The sequence below is a fragment of the Bombyx mandarina genome, chromosome 02 (assembly GCF_030267445.1).
Source record: "Bombyx mandarina strain Sakado chromosome 02, ASM3026744v2".
Lineage (NCBI taxonomy): Eukaryota > Metazoa > Arthropoda > Insecta > Lepidoptera > Bombycidae > Bombyx > Bombyx mandarina.
This window is the reverse complement of record NC_143209.1, coordinates 4,188,548-4,211,791: the sequence shown is the minus strand read 5'-3', so window position 1 is coordinate 4,211,791 and position 23,244 is coordinate 4,188,548. Positions and strand designations below refer to the sequence as shown.

The window sequence follows — 23,244 nt, the reverse complement described above, 5'->3', positions numbered from 1 at the left end:
ACTAAACAATCTAAGCGATATCTGGCGTTAATATACTAACTATACTACTACATATAACAGATTAGTGATGTATAATTTAATGAATGTACCTTATTTCTTTTATTGTAACTATCAATGATTCTGCATGTGAGTAAATTAGTCGCTAATTTGTAATGAATGCAGTGGGTTGTGCGACGAGCGATCATAATGCTTAAAATAAAAACAATTTATTTATTACATCACTCAATAGAAAGGGTGACACACGTTTAAGGAAGATAATATTGTTTAAAAGGAATGTTATTGTTGTATAATAACATAATTAAATAAATTAAGATCAATGAGATTATAATATAACAAATGCGTCGCTGAATATTTATTACCCACTAGGTTTCTCGCCGGATCTTTTCAGTAGGTCACGATTCCCATACAATATTTAATTTTGATTCTGCGAAGCAATGCTCTTGCTAGGGTTAAGTAGCCAAGTACCAAATACTGAAAAAAATGTCGCTGAGTAAAAAAGGTTGGGAATCGCTGCCGTAAATCACAAGCTATTTAATAAAATAGGGTTGTTTCTTATTCGAATTATGCCTTATAGTACCACTGAATAACCAATAGCAATTAAAATAAATCATTTTATAATAAGTCACAGTATTATGAAGTAAATGAATGTGTGAACGAAATCCGGCTAAACATCATTAAAAAAAATTATATATTTCACCTTTTCTCTTCTGTTTTATATCTCCATTTATTCTCGTAATGGTTGTCAAAAATACATTTTTCAATAATGTTTTTTTTTTTATCTAACTATAACTTATCTACCTACGAGTATTAATATCCAATTAAACTAAGGCGCTTTGGTGAAAAAATAACAATCTTTAGAATAACAAACGAAAAAAAAACAATACTGAACAGTTTTGTCTTTACATATTTATCTATTTATGTGGCAATTTACATTTTACGGACATCTTTGTAAGCGATTGTAAAACTAAAGCTATCCCTTTCGTTCATCCGTGCTTTTGTACCTCTTTATTATCTCACTAGCGACCCGCCCTCGCTTCGCTTCGGAAACATTAAAACACACATGAAACAAAAAAAAAAAAATTTTTTTTTAAAAAGTAGCCTATGTTCACCAGGGACAATGTCGGCTTCTAATGGAAAAAGAATTTTTCAAATCGGTCCAGTAGTTTCGGAGCCTATTCGAAACAAACAAATCTTTCCTCTTTATAATATTAGTATAGACTAGCGGCAAGCTCCGGCTCCGCTCGGGTCTTTAACAAAAATTTCAACGATATTTGACGTTGTTTTATTTTTTGAATAAAAGAACTCTTATTGTGGCATAACTATGATAGTTAGACATAATGCTGTCGCGACACTTTTTGTAAATAATAAAGTGTTCTACAAAGCCGTATTATTATTTTATTCTGTCATCAATAGTAAAGAATATTGTAGGTAATTTTTTTACACCTTTGGTTACATTATTGGAGTTTTAGTAAGGATCCCTAATTTTTTTCAAAAAAGATTGTAGCCTGTGTCACTCCGGAATAGTGTAGCTTCCAAACAGTGAAAGAATTTTTCAAATCGTTTCATTAGTTTCGGAGCCTATTCGATACAAACAAACAAACAAATCTTTCCTCTTTATAATATTAGTATAGACAACAGGGTTGGCCATGTTTTCGAAAGGAACATAATTTATTTATATTATCTTTGACTCGTTTTCCTTTCGACATTAAGATTTGGGTACGGAAACTTAATAAGCAACCCTATTAAGTCGTCGAGAGTAAAACCGATATGAGCGTTGTAGTGAAATTGATGTACAGTCATTAACCGAAACATTATTCAACAAATCATTCTCGATTTCGCGCGCTCTATCGATTATTATGTGATGTGCTATTATGTGTTACGTGAGAATCGATAATAACCGTCTTTCGAATTTAATTTATATGGTAATTCGTGCTGTTGGAAACGGTACGGGTTTTCTAATTGTGTATTTGTTGAATAATTAGTTGGTTATTGTGATATTCAGCTTCTCTCTACCGTTAAAACAGTTCATGCGTTACGTTTTGAAAGGGTGGAACAATCACGAATGATACTATAAGTTTGTAAGTTTTACTGGTGGTAGGAGGTCTTTGTATACTAAGGGTTTTGGGGAGTGCTCTGAGGAGATGTTTTTATTTTTTTTTATTGCATAGATGGGTGCACGAGCTCACAGCCCACCTGCTGTTAAGTAGTTACTGGAACCCATAGACATCCACAACGTAAATGCGCCACCCACCTTGAGATATCAGTTCTCAGTATCAGAGATATCAGGTCTCAAGTATAGTTACAACGGCTGCCCCACCCTTCAAACCGAAACGCATTACTGCTTCACGGCAGAAATAAGCAGGGTGTTGGTACCCACCCGCGAGGACTCACAAGAGGTTCTACAACCAGTAAAAAATTATGATCTGATGGATCCGTGAGGACGTGGTTCTCGCATCGATGCGACTGTGGTGTTATTTGAATCCCGCAGTCAGGTACAAATTTTTCTAATAAAATACGTATGTAGAGTATACTCTTGAATAACTTCCAATTTGAAGGAATAGAGCGTCGTGTAAAAAAAAGCAAATTCGCAAAAAAATCGATGTTCACGTTGTGAAGGCCATCTACTTTCCCATGTAACTTCTATACCAATATTATAAAGAGGAAAGATTTGTTTGTTTGTTTGTATCGAATAGGCTCCGAAATTACTGAACCGATTTGAAAAATTCTTTCACTGTTTGGAAGCTACACTATTCCCGAGTGACATAGGCTATAATCTTTTTTGATAAAAAAATTAGGAATCCTTACTAAAACTCCAATAATGTAACCCAAGGTGTAAAAAAATACCTAAAATATTCTTTACATCGCATGTCCTATTGCGAAAACTATTGATGATAGAATAAAATAATGTACTACGACTTTGTAGAGCACATTATTATGTATAAAAAGTGTCGGGACAGCATATGTCTAACTATTATAGTTATGCCGCAATAAGTGTTCTTTTATTTTTTTAAATAAAATAACGTCAAATATTGTTGAAATTTGTTTGTTAAAGACCCGAGCGGAGCCGGAGCGGGCCGCTAGTCTATAATATAATGACGAGATTTTTGTTTAAAGTTATTTAAAAAATATATGTTATCCACTATAACACGCAATATTATGGATATAACCAAAATGTTACGACTTACCTTTTATGTAATAGGTAAAAAATACAAAAATATATACAGGCACAGTTGAGATATTACAGTCTTTTTTTTACAAATATTTCTAATAAAATACATACGTAGCGTATATTCTCGAATGACTTCTACGTTGAAGGAATAGAGCGTCGAGTAATAGAAAAGCAAATTCGTAAAAAAAAGAGATGATCACGTTGGCCGTGAGTTCGTACGCCCATGTAATTAATAAACAAAAAAAGACTCGTAATAAATTTTCTCGAATGCGTTTAATTTCAGTGATCCCGCAAACCTGCAAGCATCGCGGCGCGAGATACCCGTGCGGGCTGAGCATATCCTGCGTGCTCGGAGGCGGGAAGCCGCTGGACCTGTGCTCCGGCGGGATGATCTGGGCGTGCTGCGTCGATCGAGACACAACCGAACGACCCACGGAAACAGCACCGGTCGTGCACAACGCCAGTGAGTCCATTTAACTCTACATAATCATAATGAAACCATTAAACAAAAATCAATTAAATGAAATAGCATTTACAGAGGCGTAATGCATTAGCTAAATAGACAGAAAAATTTTCGTGGTCTTTTACTATAGCATCCAATATATATTAAGTACTAGCTGACCGGGCAGACTTCGTAGTGCCTCAATCGATAAATAATAAACTTAAAACAAACAAAAGGAATCCGTCCGACGGGGGACGCATTAAAGGAAAAACAAAATTGTTACTTTTATTTAATTCAGAACATTTTCATATTTATCTACCTTTTAAACCTTCTCTGGACTTCCACAAATAATTCAAGACCAAAATTAGCGAAATCGGTCCAGCCGTTCTCGAGTTTTAGCGAGACTAACGAACAGCAATTCATTTATATATATGTATATATATATATAGATAGATAGATTAAAGACCAAAACGCAGGTCGTAAATGTTCAAATGTTTCGATGTTGCTATTAAAGCTCAAATGTAAACATTCCATCAAAGTTCAATTTAAAAGTTATATAAAAAAAATAATCACACGCTGACCTAAATTTTGCCACAGTGATGTCGCAGTGTGAATGCATAAAAATACATTTTTTGTCTCATAGAAATTGAACGATGAAGATGTGATCAATAAATAAAAAAGAATAAGTGCTTCAATATAATGCCAGATATAAAATAGAATTTAATTATTTATTAACATTCATAAGAAAATCTTCACTATTTTACTACATATAAATTCTAAACCCGAGTAACCCCAAGACGTTCTCAAACTACGCTTTGAAAGTTTAAGTGTCATTTTTTGTCCGTGAGCGTTGCCGTAGCCTTAGGGGCTTTTCTAAGTACGCCCGGTTTGATAGCTGACCCCACGAAGCTTAACCTGGGACTTTCTAACACTAGCCCTAGCAAGAGCTTCGCTGAATCTACCGTCGGTAATTTTTTGTATCCGCTTTTAATCATTCGGTTTCGATAAAACCGGAAAGGTGTTCTAACTAAAAATGATTATGCTAAATAATTTCTTCAACACGCGTTCTAAATACATTTAATTATGTTCTAAATAGATTCGCGATTTTTTTTTATTGCTAGATGGGTCGACGAGCTCACAGCCCACCTGGTGTTAAGTGGTTACTGGAGCCCATAGACATCTACGACGTAAATGCGCCACCCACCTTGAGATATAAGTTCTAAGGTCTCAAGTATAGTTACAACGGCTGCCCCACCCTTCAAACCGAAACGCATTACTGCTTCACGGCAGAAATAGGCAGGGCGGTGGTACCAACCCGCGCGGACTCACAAGAGGTCCTACCACCGTAGTAAATATGTATTAACTACTCGAAATTATTTAGAACAATTGGTGCCTGTCTGCGGGATTCGAACACCGGTAGAGTTGCAAGAGTTTTATTAAAATATTTATTCATTTAGTTGCACCAACAAAGTGATCATCAATACAAAACATTGACAGATTGACAATAAGTACCATGACAGATGTCACCTAAATTATAGGTGCAATCGACAGTGCAATAGTTGACAACATCGATATAGAAAAGTAAGAATCTATACTAATATATAAATCTACCGTGGTATTTACGGATGTTCCGTTATAACTACTGAACCATGCATCAGATTGACTTGGAACTTGGTATCCATGTAGAAAATACATGTACTTAATGGATAGGCTAATATTTAAATGAGTGTTTGGACTCCCTATACCAGTTGCGGGGGCGCTAATGATGAGAATCTTTGTAGAGGCGAGAAATAATAATGTTAATTTTAAATGCCCAGCGAAGCGGAGGGTTACATCTACTAATTGAATAAAAATACAATGAATAATTATTATTTTTGCAACTACCCAAGCGGTGAATTCATGAGTGCTAAAGTCTATTCCATTGATTCTGATTCAAGATCAATACCTGTTCATCATTATGGATTACCATTCAATAGATTTGGATATTGGGTTGAGTAAATTTCAGGTCACTGAACTTTCTCCGGGGGTAAATACAACGCGTATACCAATTTCGTATTGTTATATTAGACAAAGTCTGCTTTTATTAATTCGAAATGCTCTTCTCAAAAATTGATATTACAATGAACGCGTCTGTAGATGCTATTGATATGTTATTCTTAACGATCAATTTTATTAGAGAAATAATCTTAGATAAGTAGGTTAATTTTAGATTTGCATTACACTTCGCTTTGATGTTTCGATTGCCCATTCCACTAATTTGATGTTTTATGTTTGTCAATAATCAAATAATCAAATCCCACTAATCTGATGTTTGACGCTTGTCAATAATCAAATACCACTAATTTGATGTTTGACGTTTGTCAATATAATATTCTGTTAATAAAGCATCGGCGTTCTTTTGCTGTGTTGTAGTATTTAAGAAAGAATTAATTTGCACAAAAATATCTTATACCTTTAAACGAGCAATTCTTGTATATTAATACATATATAATCTGAATCTCGGAAACGGCTCCAACGATTTTCTAAAAATTTAGTATACAGAGGATTTTGAGGGCGATAAATCGATCTAGCTACGATTTATTTTCAGATATTGTTATTTTATTCGTGTTTTCAATAATCAATAATCAAATCTTCCCGACATCTATATGGGGAATAATAAAACTATTTTTCTTAATTGAGGGCAACTAGCCGCTTTAAAGAGACAACAAGATGGCGTTATCAAAAATATGCAAAGCTCGGTCATCGTCTAGTAGTGTTTAAGGTGATATAATAATTACCAGTGGTTGCTATTCGACAGGCAGATAGCTATTTCGTTGTGTGACTAACGATTCTTGTTACTAAAAGCGTGTACATGATAATCGCAAAAAAGTTTTGGACGTTTCATGCCAAATGTATGAAGCATACCGTACTATATATCTCTTGTCTGAGCTCTGAATACGTTGCGCTGAGATTATCGCGAAATATCATATTATTCTAATACCAACCAGTCTTAAAAACACTACAGAGAGGGAGCAGCGAAAATTTAATATATTTAAAGTTAGAGAACAGAATACACAATTTGCGATACTGGCGCCTCACGGATAACGCTATCCCTGTCCCTACATTGTACAGCTAGCAGATTACACAAGTAACAATTAAAACTAATGGTCGTCCAGTGGTCGAAATTCGACCATATTTAGTTTAAATAATAAGTTTGAACATTATTAAGGTTCTATTGTCAAAACCTATACATCTATAAATCACAAATTTCGATAAGGCTACACTATAGACAAATAATATTATGGACAAACAATACTAATGTATTCTCAATTAGACCACAGACTTTAACAATAAACGAAAGAGTATATAGAGTTTTCTTATTGATTTAATGTATTTTTTATGCATAATTTCCAAAAAAATATTAGCATTCTGCACTCCGCTATATAAACTGTAAGCGTGGGAAAATTCATACGCCTCCGTCCGCGCAATTTTCGTAAAAAGCGGTACAAGGTTTTGGCTTCCCGTATTAATATATAGATAATATTATATGTAGTTTCCTCCTCCTTCCGTCGATAACCCTCAGCGCGGAGGATCGTGGCCTCCTCTAATAACTTTCTCCTGGATTATCCTGCCTATCCTCGACTGTGTGAACGTGGACTGAACTGTTGAGAGTGGAGCGTATCTGGTCCGACCAGGGCATTGGACTTTTGCCTCTGATCCTTCTTCCGCCGATCTGTTACCAGCAGGGCGAAGCTAGTCTTAAAAAGTAAAAGTAAGTTACTCCTTATATCATCAGCTACATATCAGTGAAAATCTCGTGAAAATCGGTCCAGCCGCTCCAGAGATTAGCCGGAACAAACAGACCAACAGACAAAAATTGTTAAAATAGTTATTTTGTTGTATGCACCGTATAAGAATCTTAAGAATGTAGTAAAAAGCGGTTATTTTAATATTACAAACATACACTCCAGTTTTATTAATATGTATAGATGATTTCGCAAGTACTATTGTCGGTTACCTTTGACAAAGTCGCTAAGAAATCATGGTGAGCCTTAAAATTGTATTCGAGTCATCGGACCGAAACTGACAGGCACGAGCCACTTGTCATTCACATGACATTGTCAGTTACGAAACAAGAGGCGCGTGTCGTGCGCGACGCTCTCTCCGCGTGAGGCGTAAGTTATGAAATATTTGGACCGCGATAAACTTCTTTGAACAAATCTATTGGTTTGTTACAAAAAATACTGCAGAGATAAATGGATCTATAGTAGAACTATTTTCTTGGCTGAGCCTTTGCTCGCCCTCCTGTCCTGGTGAAACTGGAAAGGCCTCCGGGCCACCAGTAATCCTTCAATCAAAAAAAAAAAAAAGAATTATTTTGTCCGTGCAGTTTGGGTCATAAATAATCGGAGCGGTGAAGCTAGTATTTCGCTCTCTCTTCCACTCACGGGCCTTATGGACGGGCGTAGTGATGCGCATTATTGTTGTCGATAAACGTTATCGATAGTGCATTTAGTTTTGTCATTTTGTGGGTCAGTGATAGAAATGAAAGTAAAAATCACTAATCGAACACTTACGCCGCATATCGCGGCAGCAAGTTAACGAGAACGGCGGAAATTAACACTCTGTAACTTTTCGGGATCTATTTTCATTTCATGAAACCAATCAGTTTCATTATAGTATTGGTTGGTATACAGTCGAAGCGAATAAGGCATCGCCGGTTCAGTGTAGGTATTTTAAAGTAATTCTCTAAAGTAAACACGTGTCGGTTTTTTGTGCCTGATTGGTTAGTAGTTTAATTATAATAATAGCAAATAGTCGATCAAATTAAAGTTTTCATGCAAATTATTTATGTATACACAGTAGATATTTGTGGTGGACGAGCTCGTGGACCACCTGGTGTTAAGTGGTTAGCTCAGCCCATAGACATCTACAACGTAAATGCCGCCACCCACCTAGACACATTAGTTCTAAGGTCTCCCTTTTAACAGTACAACGGCTGCCCCACCCTTCAAACCGAAACGCGTAACTGCTTCACGGCAGAAATAAGCAGGGTGGTGGTTCCTACCCGTGCGGACTCACAAGACGTTCTACCACCAGTAGTATCGTAGTATCATTACACTGTGCTAGAATCGAGTTTACAGTGAAAGCCGACGTATCATTTTTTATTATCTATATATTAATACGTGAAGCAAAAACTTTGTGTCCCTTTTTACGAAAATTGCGCGGACGGCGGAGTATGAAATTTTGCACACTTATAGAGAATATAGAGAAGAAGTGCACAATGCTAATAGTTTTTTTAAATAATGCATAAAAGATGCATTAAATCATCAAACCATGTATTTGACGCACACACGCATGCATACTATTTATTGTCAAACTTTTATTCTTGACGTCTATGGTCAAATTGAGAATAGATTAAATATTGTTTGTCATTATTAATATTTTTTTATAGTGTCGCCTTGGCGAAATTTGTGATTATAGAAGTATAAAATACAATCATAACAGTGTACAAACTTACAATTCCAATTAATTATTATAGTCGAATTTCGACTACTGCGGGACCTCTAGTCTTCATTATTACTCATGTAGTGAAACGTAAGCCTTGTTTTGCTTCAAGTCTGAACTGTTATCCATCTTTTATTAAAATAATAAAAATACGTTGAATGTGAAATGTTAAGACGCCAATAATTAAGGCAGTTGTTCGAGTGAAAAGTAAAATTTATCTGTTATAAAAAGTTTCATGTCAAAATCTGAACGAACGTGAGCTTTTAAGAAACTTTCGAAAACTTTTATGGCAGGCCTCGAAATGACAGTTCATCTCGTGTCATCTAGAATACGTGATTGTTTCTTGTTTTACGCAACAATAGGCATACGTGAGTTTACCTTCATATTTGCCATAGGGCTGTCTACTGGTATTTAACGGTAGGCAGCGGCTTGACTATGCCCTTGGCATTGCTGAAGTCCATGGGCGACGGTAACCACTCATCGTCAGGTGGGCTGGACAGTAGTCTGCCTAAAAGGGCAAAAAAAAATTTACTTACATAAGTTATATAGTTTACAAAATCGCTTGTCAGCTGCAAATAAGTAAATTGATCTCAAGTTACGGCTCATCTTATTTATTTATTTATTAAAAGCTTCCTCAAATTTGATTGGCTATTATACGATTATAATTTTTTTGAATTAGCCACTGTTTGGGTTTTACTTGTGCGTTTTTTAAGTTTTATCTTGCATTTATTATTCATGAATATAATTACTTACCTATCAAATTACCATTTCCTTTCAACCTACAGTATTTTTTGCATTTAATTATGATATTTCGTCACGTAATTCTAGGAAATCCGCTTAAAGCGTGCGTGCGCCTCGCCTCAGTTCGCGATTTATGGAGAGCAGCTGTCAAGGCTTTAATAAGCAAGGATTCCACATGATCACGACTGCTCTGTCATGAGTAACCGACTATGATGATGATAATGATGAGTTCTAAGCAATCTAAGTTACCATACTACGTTCAAATCGTGACTCGATGGCGCCTTATTTTTAACTAGCGGCCCGCTCCGGCTCCGCTCGGGTCTTTAACAAAAATTTCAACGATATATGACGTTGTTTTATTTTTTTAAATAAAAGAACACTTATTGCTGCATAACTATAATAGTTAGACATAATATGCTGTCGCGACATTTTTTGTGAATAATAATGTATTCTACAAAGTCGTAGTATGTATATTATTTTATTCTATCATTAATAGTTTTCGCAGGGCACGCGACGTAAAGAATATTTTAGGTAATTCTTTTACACCTTGGGTTACATTATTGGAGTTTTAGTAAGCATCCCTATTTTTTTTTTTTTCAAAAAAGATTATAGCCTATGTCACTCGGGAATAGTGTAACTTCCAAACAGTGAAAGAATTTTTCAAATCGGTTCAGTATTTTCGAAGCCTATTCGATACAAACAAACAAATCTTTCCACTTCATAATAATAGTATAGATTATAATAGTATAGATCTGGGATTACTGTCAAATGACGTCACGCTCAACCTGGCTCTGGAATCGATCTCGCTTCGCCGGTAGAGTCCTCAATGTATGCACAGCCACTCAAATGCTCCAATAACATTGCAGCGGCTTCTTAAGGGGCCCGTATTAAAAATAAATAAAACTCGACTTCCTCACCAGTCAATGACTTGTACTACCCAGCTACAACTTCACGCACTGATTGTTCGAAGACGTAAAATTATTAAAAAAAAAACAACCATTTCCGTGATGCTACTCGCGATCCGTACAAAAATGCGTACCGAGTCTGTCGTAATATATTGTTACGAAGAATTAAGGCGAAGTAGTAACATGTCAATCGTCGTGCGTTAAATTTCGAAGGAAGATGATGAGAAGAAAAGACGAGTAGATGCTTAATAAATAATTTAATAATAATTTTTTACTGGTGGTAGGACCTCTTGTGAGTCCGCACGGGTAAGTACCACCGCCCTGCCTATTTCTGTCGTGAAGCAGTAATGCGTTTCGGTTTGAAGGGCGGGGCAGCCGTTGTAACTATACTGAGATCTTAGAACTTATATCTCAAGGTGGGTGGCGCATTTACGTTGTAGATGTCTATGGGCTCTAGTAACCACTTAACACCAGGTGGGCTATGAGCTCGCCCACTCATCTAAGCAATAAAAAAAAAAATACAATTGAGACGTCTCAATAGCGGATTGAGCGGAATAAAATTGAGGCCTCTCAATTGTATTCCGATCAATCCACTAACTAGCTGTATTCGAGTTGTGATATTTATTTATTTAGTTGCACCAACAAAGTGACCATCAATACAACACATTGACAAACTTACAAAAATTTTCTAATGAAATACGTACTCAGCAAATGTTCACGATTGACTTCCACGGTGAAGGAATAACATCGTGTAATAAAAACCAAACCCGCAAAATTATAATTTGCGTAATCACTGGTGGTAGGACCTCTTCTGAGTCCGCACGGGTAGGTACCACCACCCCGCCTATTTCCGCCGTGAAGCCGTAATGCGTTTCGATTCGAAGGGTGGGGTAGCCGTTGTAACTATATTGAGACCTTAGAACTTATATCTCGAGGTGGGTGGCGCATTTACGTTGTAGATGTCTATGGGCTCCAGTAACCACTTAACACCAGGTGGGCTGTGAGCTCGTCCGTCCATATAAGCAATAAAAAAAAAAAAAAGTACATCAGGCAGATCACGTCCTTACGGATCCATCAGATCCAATAACCCTTGCATTAGACGCCTTCCGCTCTAACACTAGGAATAGAGACCCCGGTAACCGTACTCGTCGAACTCGGCAAAGAGTTTGACGTGCAACCTAACCTAAGCATCAGCCCGTTGAGTTTCTCGCCGGATCTTCTCAGCGGGTCGCGATTCCGATCCGGTAGTAGATTCGCGAAGCAGCTACTCATGAGTTGTTAGGTCTCCTTTGGAGGCGCTCGGGTAACTGTTAGCAAACCCCGCCCCTTCTGGCTGAGTCCTTGCTCGCCCACCTGTCCTTGTGAAACTGGAAAGGGCTCAGGGCCACAAGTAAGCTCTCAATCATAAAAAAAACATGGCAGATGCACCTCAATAATTATAGGTGCAACCGACAGTGCATTGACAACAAAAATAAAAACCATATATAACTAAAACTATAACTAATATCTGATGACATGTTCACCAATACAATGAAAAAACGACATTAAATCGAAATCCCAATTACAATAATAGATCAGCTACCCTGGCCTCCAAGGCAAATGGTTCCGTCTTGATAGGAGAGTCTCTTATCGATGGCTTCAGAATATATCCATCTTATCGCAGCCGCCTCAAGATTCCAACCCAAATGATGGGACAACAAACAGCCACTGTCACCTTTTGACATGTCTGTTCGAATCCTTTCGATTTAATCACGGTGCTTTCAGGCATTCCTAACATCAGTCGGTCCAGTATTGGATATGCCACTTAATGCTTCTCTTAAAATAAACTCGATAACGAAACTTATCGATATTTAGTGATAGCTACTCGCTCGAGTAACTGGAGCATGTAAATGTCTAAAGAAATCGATTAGCTTTCATAGTTCTGAAAAAAATCAAAACCCATGACTGGTATATATTTATCCAGTGACTGATAAGAGACTATCTACACGTATAAAAACATTCGTATTCACTTTGCCCATAGACACAATCCACTAGGATCGGAACCGGATCTTGTAGGCGGGTCGTGATTCCGACCCGGTGGTGGACTCAACCCCCCATCCCCCATCCCATTCCATGACGCCCTTCATGCGGCCAATGATCAGAAGCGCTGGCGGGACATTACAAGGAGCAAAATCCTGTCGACATATAATGGTCACGACCCTCAGCAGTGAGGAAACGACGCGAGGAGGGAGGTGGACTCAACGAAGCACTGCTCTTGCTATGGCAGGTGTTAGCAAACACTCTCATGCCGAGTTTAGTTGACGCCAGAATATCCCCTCGCGGCTACTGGCCATATAGGCAACAAATAGAACAGAAACAGATTGCTTAAATTAATGATTTACAAACGGCTCACGTAATGCTCTTTCGTCTCTGACTTTTACTTAAGTTAATTAGTTTTCGCTTTGACTTAGATCTATAAAAATAAAAAAAATAAACTAAAATTACCAAATGACCAATGATGATGTACAAATCGAAATCTGAACTGTGTGAAGCAACGATTATATAAAAAGTATTTCACCAGTATTTTATTAGTAAGCCAGTATTTAACAATTAAACCCTTGAGAGCTAACTACCTTTACTTACTGATCTAGATTTTTCCTTTAAAATTACTTTCTTAATAAACGTAGACTGGATTCGTTCTACTTAAAATCTTCACGAGGCGTTTCAAAAATCAAAGCGGAAACAAATAAGGACATACCTAATTATCGAACACATCGACGAGTGACTTGTACGATGAGCAATTCATATTGTAGTAATTGTAAGAATTTTTATCTTTTTTTTCATAGCTAAGCTGATAGCTTTGCTAACACTGGCCTTAGCAAGAGCAGTGCTTCGCAGAATCTACCATCGAATCGGAAACGCGACCCACTGTGAAGATCCGGCGAGAAACTCAGTAGGCTGTGTCTATGGGTTAGTTTACTCGCCGAACTCTTCGTCGCAAGCGACGGGTTCGACGGGGACGGTGACCATTGCTTGAGATACTTAAAAGCACCGTTACCGCTAGTGGATCCGGAGGATCCGAAATGACGGGTTAGGGCAAACGACGTGTTTAGGACTATAATAAGAATGAAGGCGGTTTTTTTATATGACCGTTATAAAGCGTGCTTCGAAGTGGAGTGGATATGGGTATGTTTCCATAGCTTTGGTTGGTTTTACTGCAAAGTAGAGTTTCCTTAATTAGCCAATAGTTGGAAGTATTTTGGCATCCTGTCTCGGGGTGAGAAATGGCATTCACGTCCCGATGCCTCGTGGTCTCCTGTAGGTGACAAGCGCGTCTGCTAGTCTAGAGGAACATAAAGCAGAGCTCAAGATAGAATCAGAGCCGCTTTTAAATCATTTGAAGAACTACACTCTCCAGCTCAATCGCAATTTTCCATTTGCGACCGAGTAGTCCGTACTGCGTCTCGGAAACTTCAAGTGAAATTACAGCGTGTATTCAAAGATTTTCCGGTGAAAGTGTAGTCCGCTGATCGATGGACCGTGAACACAATAAGACGTAAAACTATCGCCTAATTGAGTTAATTTAAAAATAAACTCGACCTAGTGAATGTTTTATGCAGAAACGAACCAAAGAGGAAATCTCATGAATGCGATCCAGCTGTTTCTTATGTACGTATCCAGCGAGTGATGAAGGAACAATACCAATAGTATTACTATCAATGTTAGTAGAAAATGTAGCCACAGATATTTTTATATTTATTTATTTGGCATATCAAATAGAAAAAACATTCATACGTAGTACATCAACGGCCGTCTGGTGTAGTGGTAAGTGACATGGTCACTACACAAGGGGGTCGCGGTTCGAATCCCGCCAAGGGAGGATATTTGTATGATAAATATAAAAGTATTTTCTAGGGTTATGGATGTATATTAAATATACGTATGTGTATAATAGAAATCTCACATTTATTTTCGTTATCTGGTACCTGTAACACAAGTTCTTTACGAACTTATCACGGGACCAGTTAACGTGGCGTGATTGTTAGTAAATATTTATTTATTTATTTTTATTTTTTTATGGCTTAGATGTGTGGATGAGCTCACAGCCCACCTGGTGTTAAGTGGTTACTGGAGCCCATAGACATCTACAACGTAAATGCGCCACCCACCTTGAGGTATAAGTTCGAAGGTCTCAAGTATAGTTACAACGGCTGCCCCACCCTTCAAACCGAAACGCATTACTGCTTCACGACAGAAATAAGCAGGGTGGTGGTACCACCCGCGCGGACTCTCAAGAGGTCCTACCACCAGTAAGTTGCCATTACACATTAGTAGAAAGTGTACTAAATCGTAATAAAATAAATTTCAAAAATAATAAACCGAAAAACAAAAATTTTTCTACTTAATACAACAAGTACCTAGATCACTTTACAACAAAATTCTAAAATCTCATTTTCGTATGCTGTAAGATATCAATAATATTGTCATAATTGGAGAATTTAATATATTATCATGTACACACTCTACGGTAAATGTATTATTACCTTCTCACAACACACCTTCCGTGAGTACTATTACCGACTCATTCATGCTCTTTAAGTATTTCAAACCCGAATCTGCTCGTAACAAAAAGCTGGTTGCTTGCTCCTTTCTCGCGTAGCACCGTCCATTAATCTTATACATCCGGCTGGCTGCTTACGTAACTGCACTTGTTTTCCTTGAGAAATTTAACGTTACCATAATTATTACCGCTTGGTATTTGAATATTTTGTATGTTTGTGAAATTGGTTAAAAAAAAATGAAATTATTACTTTTTAACTTGATCATACGATTTAAATGCCGGTTTAGCTTTCGACGATTCGAAATGCGGGTCGATACCCGCATTACGTAGCCCGAATAAGCCGTTACAAAAGCTTAAGTCAATTATTGTAGAGAATGTAAACTGATAAATACAAGAACCAACTATGTGACCACGAAAGTGGTAATAAGAACCCGAGATAAAAGGCAATTTTATTTTTTTATTTTTTTTATTGCTTAGGTGGGTGGACGAGCTCACAGGCCACCTGGTGATACCGTCAAAGTCTTGTTGGTAGCATTAAATCATTTTTTGTTACAATTTTCTAGTTTATTTTTCAGCTTTATAATTTAAATCGTAGCTTATTATTAGTTCAGTACATGAGAAAGTGCATAGTGGAAAAATTTGTTCCAGTTTCAGTAGATTCCTAACGAGTATACGGCTCACCTGTTAGTGAGTGGTTACCGTCGCTCATGGACGCCAGCGATGCAATGCATGAATGCTAGGGGCACAGCCAAGTCAATACTAACCGCTACTATTCTGTGTTCGTCGAATGAAACATAAATCAAATCTCAAATATATACTTAAATAATAATAATTAAATATTATTATATTAGAAAAAGGCTCTCTTCCATCTGCCGGGAACGTGTTATGAGTTTCTTCGGACACATCATGCGGCCTCCCAGACATGAATTAGAGAAGCTCATAATTACGGGTCGAATAGAAGGCAAGCGCGCCGTGGGCAGAACACCAGCCAGATGGTCAGATCTAGCAAGAGAATCACTCGGTGGTAGTCTGTACCATGCAGTCCATGCCACCCATGATCGGGCGCATTGGAAGTACGTCGCATGTGGTCGCGATCCTCAGTAGTGAGGGAACGATATAGAAGAAGAATACTTAGGCCTTTATTTCTGTTTCGGATTCGAAAATCATTTGTGTATATCATACACATAAGAAATTATTATTCTTTAGCTGTCGTCCAAGCATTTTTGGATTGAAAACTCCTTTGGCAAAACTGCGACTTGTAACACAATGAAACGAAATAGCGACTGTAAAAAGAGACAAAACATAAGATTTTGCTTGCGAGAGAACGAGATAGAATACCTCTGATGGTTAAAACTTCAACTGCGCGTGAATTGCGCTCAAGCTTTCCTTGCGCTAGAAGGATGGACGAACTAACAACTAGAAGCTCATAGACATTAATCACACACGAATGCCTAGGTAAAGCCACCCACCTTTGTACTTTAGATTAAGTAGATAATAATGTATCTACGCTGAATCTATGTTAGATGGAAGGGCTTTTGAAGTAAAACTTCTTTAGAATCGTTGTGATTTCAAACTATATGAAAAGAAAAAATACGTCCATAGAGTTTTTTTAATACAGCGCCATCTATGAGATTTTTTTAAAAATAACGTGTGTATGAAACTTCTTGTAGTGAATTTCAATTTAGAATTATACGTGAAGTTAAAATATCAATTCACAGAGGGCGCTACCTCATACTATAAAAGATGATTTACAATTATTTACTAATGACAAAAATTTACATATACTTAGACATTTAGGATAATTGTATTTTGATTTTTGAAGGTTTCACTTCTACCACGTGTGAATTGCACACATGTATTTTTCCCCCACATATTATAATGTTTATCACAGTAAAACCAACGTCGACATTTAAAACAGGTGACCTCATAGAACTAATCGGTTCATTCCCACACGAGAACTACGATTACCACACAAACACGAACCAATTCGACGAACAACCGGTTGTAGTTTATCCGGAACAAGACCGCCCGAAGCCGACGAGGCCGAAACCGGTCACGAAACCGGACTGGCACACACACTATTTTCACGTTAAGCCGACTTACAACGAGGTCACCACTTCGAAGCCCTTCTACACACCAACACACAACGGTGATGATGATTATGTGCAAGTTTACACGAACGGCAACCAGCCGGGTTCGAGTCAGCCGGGTGAGATTTGTGATAACCGGTTTTTGTTTCTGGGTGGTTTCTTTCTTTACGCTTGTATTGGTGATGGAACTTGGGTTTTGATGATGATCACATCTCTTTTAAATGAATTTGATATGTAGCGTGTTGCTAATGTTAAAGATAAAGTTTCACGCCAATGTTGAATTTGTTACTGTTAATCTTAATTTAATTGTTAATAATTTCACAATTTAGATTGTTACCATACGGAATATAGAGGAATATAGATATATGTAAAAGAAAAATATATTTAAAATATCATAACCGTGAACATTTAGTGGCGGGCTAACTATGGACTTTACACGGTAACACCCGTGAAGACACCAGAAAAAAGATAAACATATTTTTCTACCACCATCCTAGTCTTCAATTTATCCATGATTGTGCCACACTTGCAACAGCGGACTTGCAACTTGGCAATCGGAAACTAAAAATATTTGAAATATTTGTTAATGACTAGACAAATTGAACTATTCGCTATGCAGATACCCGCATAAGCTTAAAAATTATTACAGCAATAAATGCATCTTATAACAAACATTTAAAAGACATATAATACCAAATTCTCGTTTAAAATTTCCTTTTTTTTTATTGCTCAGATGGCTAGACGAGTTCACAGCCCACCTGGTGTTAAGTGGTTACTGGAGCCCATATACATCTACAATGTAAATGCGCCACCCACCTTGAGATATAAGTTCTAAGGTCTCTATATAGTTACAACGGCCACCCCGCCCTTCAAACCGAAACGCATTACTGCTTCACGTCAGAAATGGGCGGGGCGGTGGTACCTACCCGTGCGGACTCACAAGAGGTCCCACCACCAGTGATTACGCAAATTATAATTTTGCGGGTTTGATTAATAATTTATATTAAGATGTATTAGTCGTTACCAAACATAAGTGTTGATTATCATTTGAATTCTCGTTCCATTACTTATTAAGCACTTTAAGCTATGCATTGCACTGTTATAACATAATCATCACGAACCTTTTCACTTTGTACAGCACATGCTTCCGGAATGTTTAACATACAATAAATGAGTCGTCTATTATCAAAGCCGGCAATCTGACTTTTGGACAATGATTGGTAAATCAGAAAAACGAATTATTGACTTTGTATTCCATTGGCAGTCACAAAACTCTTCGGAACGACATCTTAGATAAATAACAGGTTAACTATTAACCTTTATTTAATGCAGGTTTTGAACCGTATTCTTTGAAGGAGACGATTATATTCAAATAAATCTGTATTGACATATCAATAAAATTTTTTTGTCCAAATGTACAGATTGCCACCTTTGATAATAGACGACTCATATATCTACTTTGTTTTAAGTAAGAGTCGACTGTGGGTTACAATATTCGGATAAGCTTTTTATTTATTTTATTGCTTAGCTGGGTGGACGAGGTCACAGCCCACCTGGTGTTTGGTTGTTATTGAAGCCCATAGACATCTAGAACGTAAATGCGCCACCCACCTTAAGATATAAGTTCTAAGGTCTCAAGTATAGTTACAACGGCTGCCCCACTCTTCAAACCGAATCGCATTACTGCTTCACGGCAGAAATAGGCAGGGTGGTGGTACCTACCCATGCGGACTCATAAAGTCCTACCACCAGGGTATATTACAAGTAGGTAGACATTCTGTCTGCTTATTTCTGCGGCCTCCATCATGGTTTCCGGTTTCAAGTGTGGGGCAGATTTCTAGTGGTTTTTTTTATTTTTTTAGCCTTTGTAGGCAGACGAGCGTACGGCCCACCTGATGGTAAGTGGTTTCCGTCGCCCATGGACTTCAGCAATGCCAGGAGCAGAGCTAAGCCGCTGCCTACTGCAAAATTGAGGTTTCGACCTCGTGTATCCCGTATCGGGTTTCCGTAGGCCCTGGATATCAAGTGGGCCGTATTTATTATCTATAGTTCTTCTTAAATTACATTGTTTATTTTACTAAAACGGTAAGTAAATTTTAACTGAACGAAACAATAGTATATGCTAATATTTTTCTTCAGTTTTCGTGATTTATAGACCTAAATAAAATTACTTTTAAAGTTTTTTATTGCCATTACATTATATTCGACTTTACGCATACTTTATTGTTTTCGTGATCAATAATCCGGGACCATGTCCGTAAAAACGCGAGAATAAATCGTAAAAATATTTTTAATATGTTATATTGTATTTTAAAACTGACCAATGCATGTTTCAGTCTCCTTCGAATGAAGTATAATAGCAAAGGAAATCATTCAAAAGGGCATTCATTAAATCTGTAGAAAGTGTCATTGTATGTTGTAACAACAATTACGTGTGACGTGTAATGTAAATATTGTGATTTATTAGCGTTTATTTTCCCGCACCGTTGACTGTAGAAGATACAATGATTTTTTATACAACAGATATTATGTTATCTTCATAGTAACTGACTCTTCAAATCTGATCGCGCCATATATATCTTCATGCCTAACGATATAGTGCACACACATGTTGACAAGTGGCATTAATGAAAAGTACAAAAGATGGGATAAGCGCGTGAGTAAAAAAGATAGCTATAATTGGAACGATTGCACTTGTTATATTATTGTTGCATTTGTTTAGACGCGACTAAAGACGAAACGTCCAAACTGGCCTGTTTTCGAGTCTTCACTTGACGTGTGCTTCAAACATATCTGCTTCTTTTTACATATACAATATCATTGAGAAGATAAGTTTCCACAACATACTCCCTTTGATTAACAATAAACAACAGAGTAACATACAACAAAATACACGCGTATACATTCTCAAGATACAACATAACAACAAAAACTTTTTATTTACTTGTCTCCCCAATATAATTCGTATGTGGTATGAACACGAATTATCGGAAGGATACTACCGTTAGGTATCGCTGTACGCGGAGAGTATTAGTCTCCACTTAAAATGAGACGAAGTTGCTTGACGTCACTAAGATTTCAATATTTATATAAGTAAATAAGTATATTAGTATGTATTGTATGTAAGTATGTATATTGGTATATAAATCAGCTAGTTATATATTTCATATTATTATATATAAACGGTATATATATTATGTTTATTGTATGTATATATTTTCTATAATAATGTATTGTCTTTAGTACACCGCAACATACCTGCTATATTTTTATATTTTCCAGAATTTCTGTAAATTAAACAGTTGTCTGGAAGAGATCGCTTTTAGCGATAAGACCGCCTATTGTACAAATGTATGTGCTTTTTGACTTTTCTTTGAATGTAAATTGTGTTTTGGTGTGCAATAAAGTGTATTCCCTCTCCCCCCCCCTCCCCCCCCCCCTCTCTCTATTTAACCAAAGAACACTAGTTCAATAACGTATACGTGGCTTACAGGTTGCGGAGAGCATTTCACTCGTTCGAACCGTATCGTTGGGGGTCATTCAACCGGCTTCGGCTCCCATCCGTGGCAAGCTGCCCTGATCAAGTCAGGTTTTCTGAGCAAGAAGCTGGCCTGCGGTGGAGCCTTGATATCTGATCGATGGGTGGTGACGGCCGCCCACTGCGTTGCTACGTGAGTATGCTGTTACTATGGGTCGTTAAAACAAGACGTGTCGTCTGTAATTCTACCTTCAAAATATCGTTTTTAAAATGAATTAAATAATCTATCTATAAATCTAAATGGATTGCTGTTTTTTTTGCTTAGATGGGTGGACGAGCTCACAGCCCACCTGGTGTTAAGTGGTTACTGGAGAGCATAGACATCTACAACGTAAATGCCACCACTCACCTTGAGCGATATAAGTTCTAAGGTCTCAGTATAGTTACATCGGCTGCCCCGCCCTTCAAACCGAAACGCATTACTGCTTCATGGCAGAAATAAGCAGGGCGATGGTACCGTGCGGACTCACAAGAGGTCCTACCACCAGTAATGTATATTTTTTTCTAATAAGTGTAGATATCAAAAATTGCGTTACTTAGTGAAAAATTATTATTCTGGATTTAATATTTCTTAAAATTATTCATTGTATTTTCATTCGATATAATCTTATTTTCTAATTTCAAGATATTGTCAACTATCGCACTGTCGATTGCACCTATAATTGAGGTGACATTTGTCATATACTTATTGTCAATTCAATATCAATGTTTTTATTGTTCAATGACACCTTTGCCTTTCCTGTTGGAAAAATAAAACCACTATTTCTCATTGTTTAATCGTTGGTACAACTAAATAAAAAACAAATAAAAAATTGTGTGTGTGTGTGTGTGTGTGCAAATCACACACGGTAGAAGTGAAACTTATAAATAAGATATAGATATATAAGATATAGATATACTGACTACCCCACTACACAGGAGCATACATATGGACAATGTTTAGTAGACGATAGTGGGGATGCTACGAAGAGTCGCACAAAGAGGAGACCGAGAACGTCTAATGTGTTCTATCTCATTCTCTCGCCGGCTGAATCCTATACATTTATGTGTTTGTGTCTCTATCGACTTATTTTTTCGTTTCGTCGAGTTTGAAGTCACAACGATTCTAAAGAAGTTTCACTTCAAAATCCTAACCAGTTTCGTGTTTCCTGCACTCTCTCTCTCTCTCTCCAGAACTCCAAACTCTCAACTAAGAGTTCGTCTCGGCGAATGGGACGTGCGTGATGCAGGCGAGAGGTACTCCCACGAGGAGTTCTCGGTGCAGAGGAAGGAGGTGCACCCGTCTTACGAGCCAGCAGACTTCAGGAACGACGTCGCCTTAGTGCAGCTGGACCGAGGAGTTGTCTTCAAACAGCATATTCTGCCGGTGAGAGGAGTCATGACCAATATGAAATCTCAGCTTCGTTTTTCGCAAATAAACTCAAGAGTTGGGGTTAAATGATGGCGATGCTATTGTATTAATAGAAAGAGTTGTGTATATATCTATACTATATCGTCTTCTCGCATTAAAACTGTATAATCTCAAAACTTACTAATTTTACAGGAGAGTGTTTTAAAGGTTTAACAATGTGATATTTTTAATATTAATCATCTTTGCAACATTTATTTTTTACCAGTTACATTATCTGTATTTTAAAGTAACTTAAAGTTATGTATTAATTTTGTTAATAGTAGTCAAAATATAGGTAACATAAAATAAAAATAAACTAAAAGTAAACTAAGCTCTTTTGACAGTATTTATGAGAAAAATACTGGTGATACTAAATGATTCCGCATACTAACTCAACTTTTAATGCGAAAAGACGATATATTATGGTTATTATAAAAAAATCTGTTCCAATGCAGAATAGAATAAATCTCAGACTATATCTGTAAAACTGAAACTTCGAAGTCCCAAGATAGGAGATGCCATTTCACCATTGACGTGAGCTGCGATATCCAATTGACACCAGAGGAGCTGTGGAGCTCATCCTCCTGTCTAATAAATAATAATGCAAAAAATTAGAATATAATGTTTATAAAGTAAGGCACCCTGTGTACTCGCATCAAAAGAAAATATTGTACCAGTGTTCCGTAGAGGAGTAACAATTTATCTGAAAAGTACTAAACACACACAAAGAGCAAGGCAATTGAGGCAGCCACCTGACATCTTTGAGACAAGAGTACATGGAACCTTCACGACCAGACTGGGCATGATCTTTCCAGTCATTTTCGCCATTTCGTCATTTCGTTTGAAGTCGTTGTAGCCCAAAGTATAAAGACGTCCGGTGCATTCGTGTTGAGCGATGCACCGGTGTTCGAATCCCGCAGGCGGGTTCTAATTTTTCTAATG

At 37.2% G+C, this 23,244-nt stretch overlaps 1 protein-coding gene across 2 annotated transcripts in view; it reads left to right on the top strand.

Moving 5' to 3' along the window:
* The window catches only part of LOC114241931 (serine proteinase stubble), a 31,443-nt gene that overhangs the window by 4,509 nt on the left and 3,690 nt on the right, over positions 1-23,244 (top strand). Inside the window, exons 2-5 of one of the 2 annotated variants that reach the window (XM_028172928.2) lie at positions 3,453-3,632; positions 17,203-17,493; positions 20,868-21,045; positions 22,086-22,278. In XM_028172928.2, coding sequence (XP_028028729.2) covers positions 3,453-3,632; positions 17,203-17,493; positions 20,868-21,045; positions 22,086-22,278 — 842 coding nt within the window. The remainder of the gene's footprint in view (positions 1-3,452; positions 3,633-17,202; positions 17,494-20,867; positions 21,046-22,085; positions 22,279-23,244) is intronic. The other variant, XM_028172929.2, reaches the window with a different exon arrangement.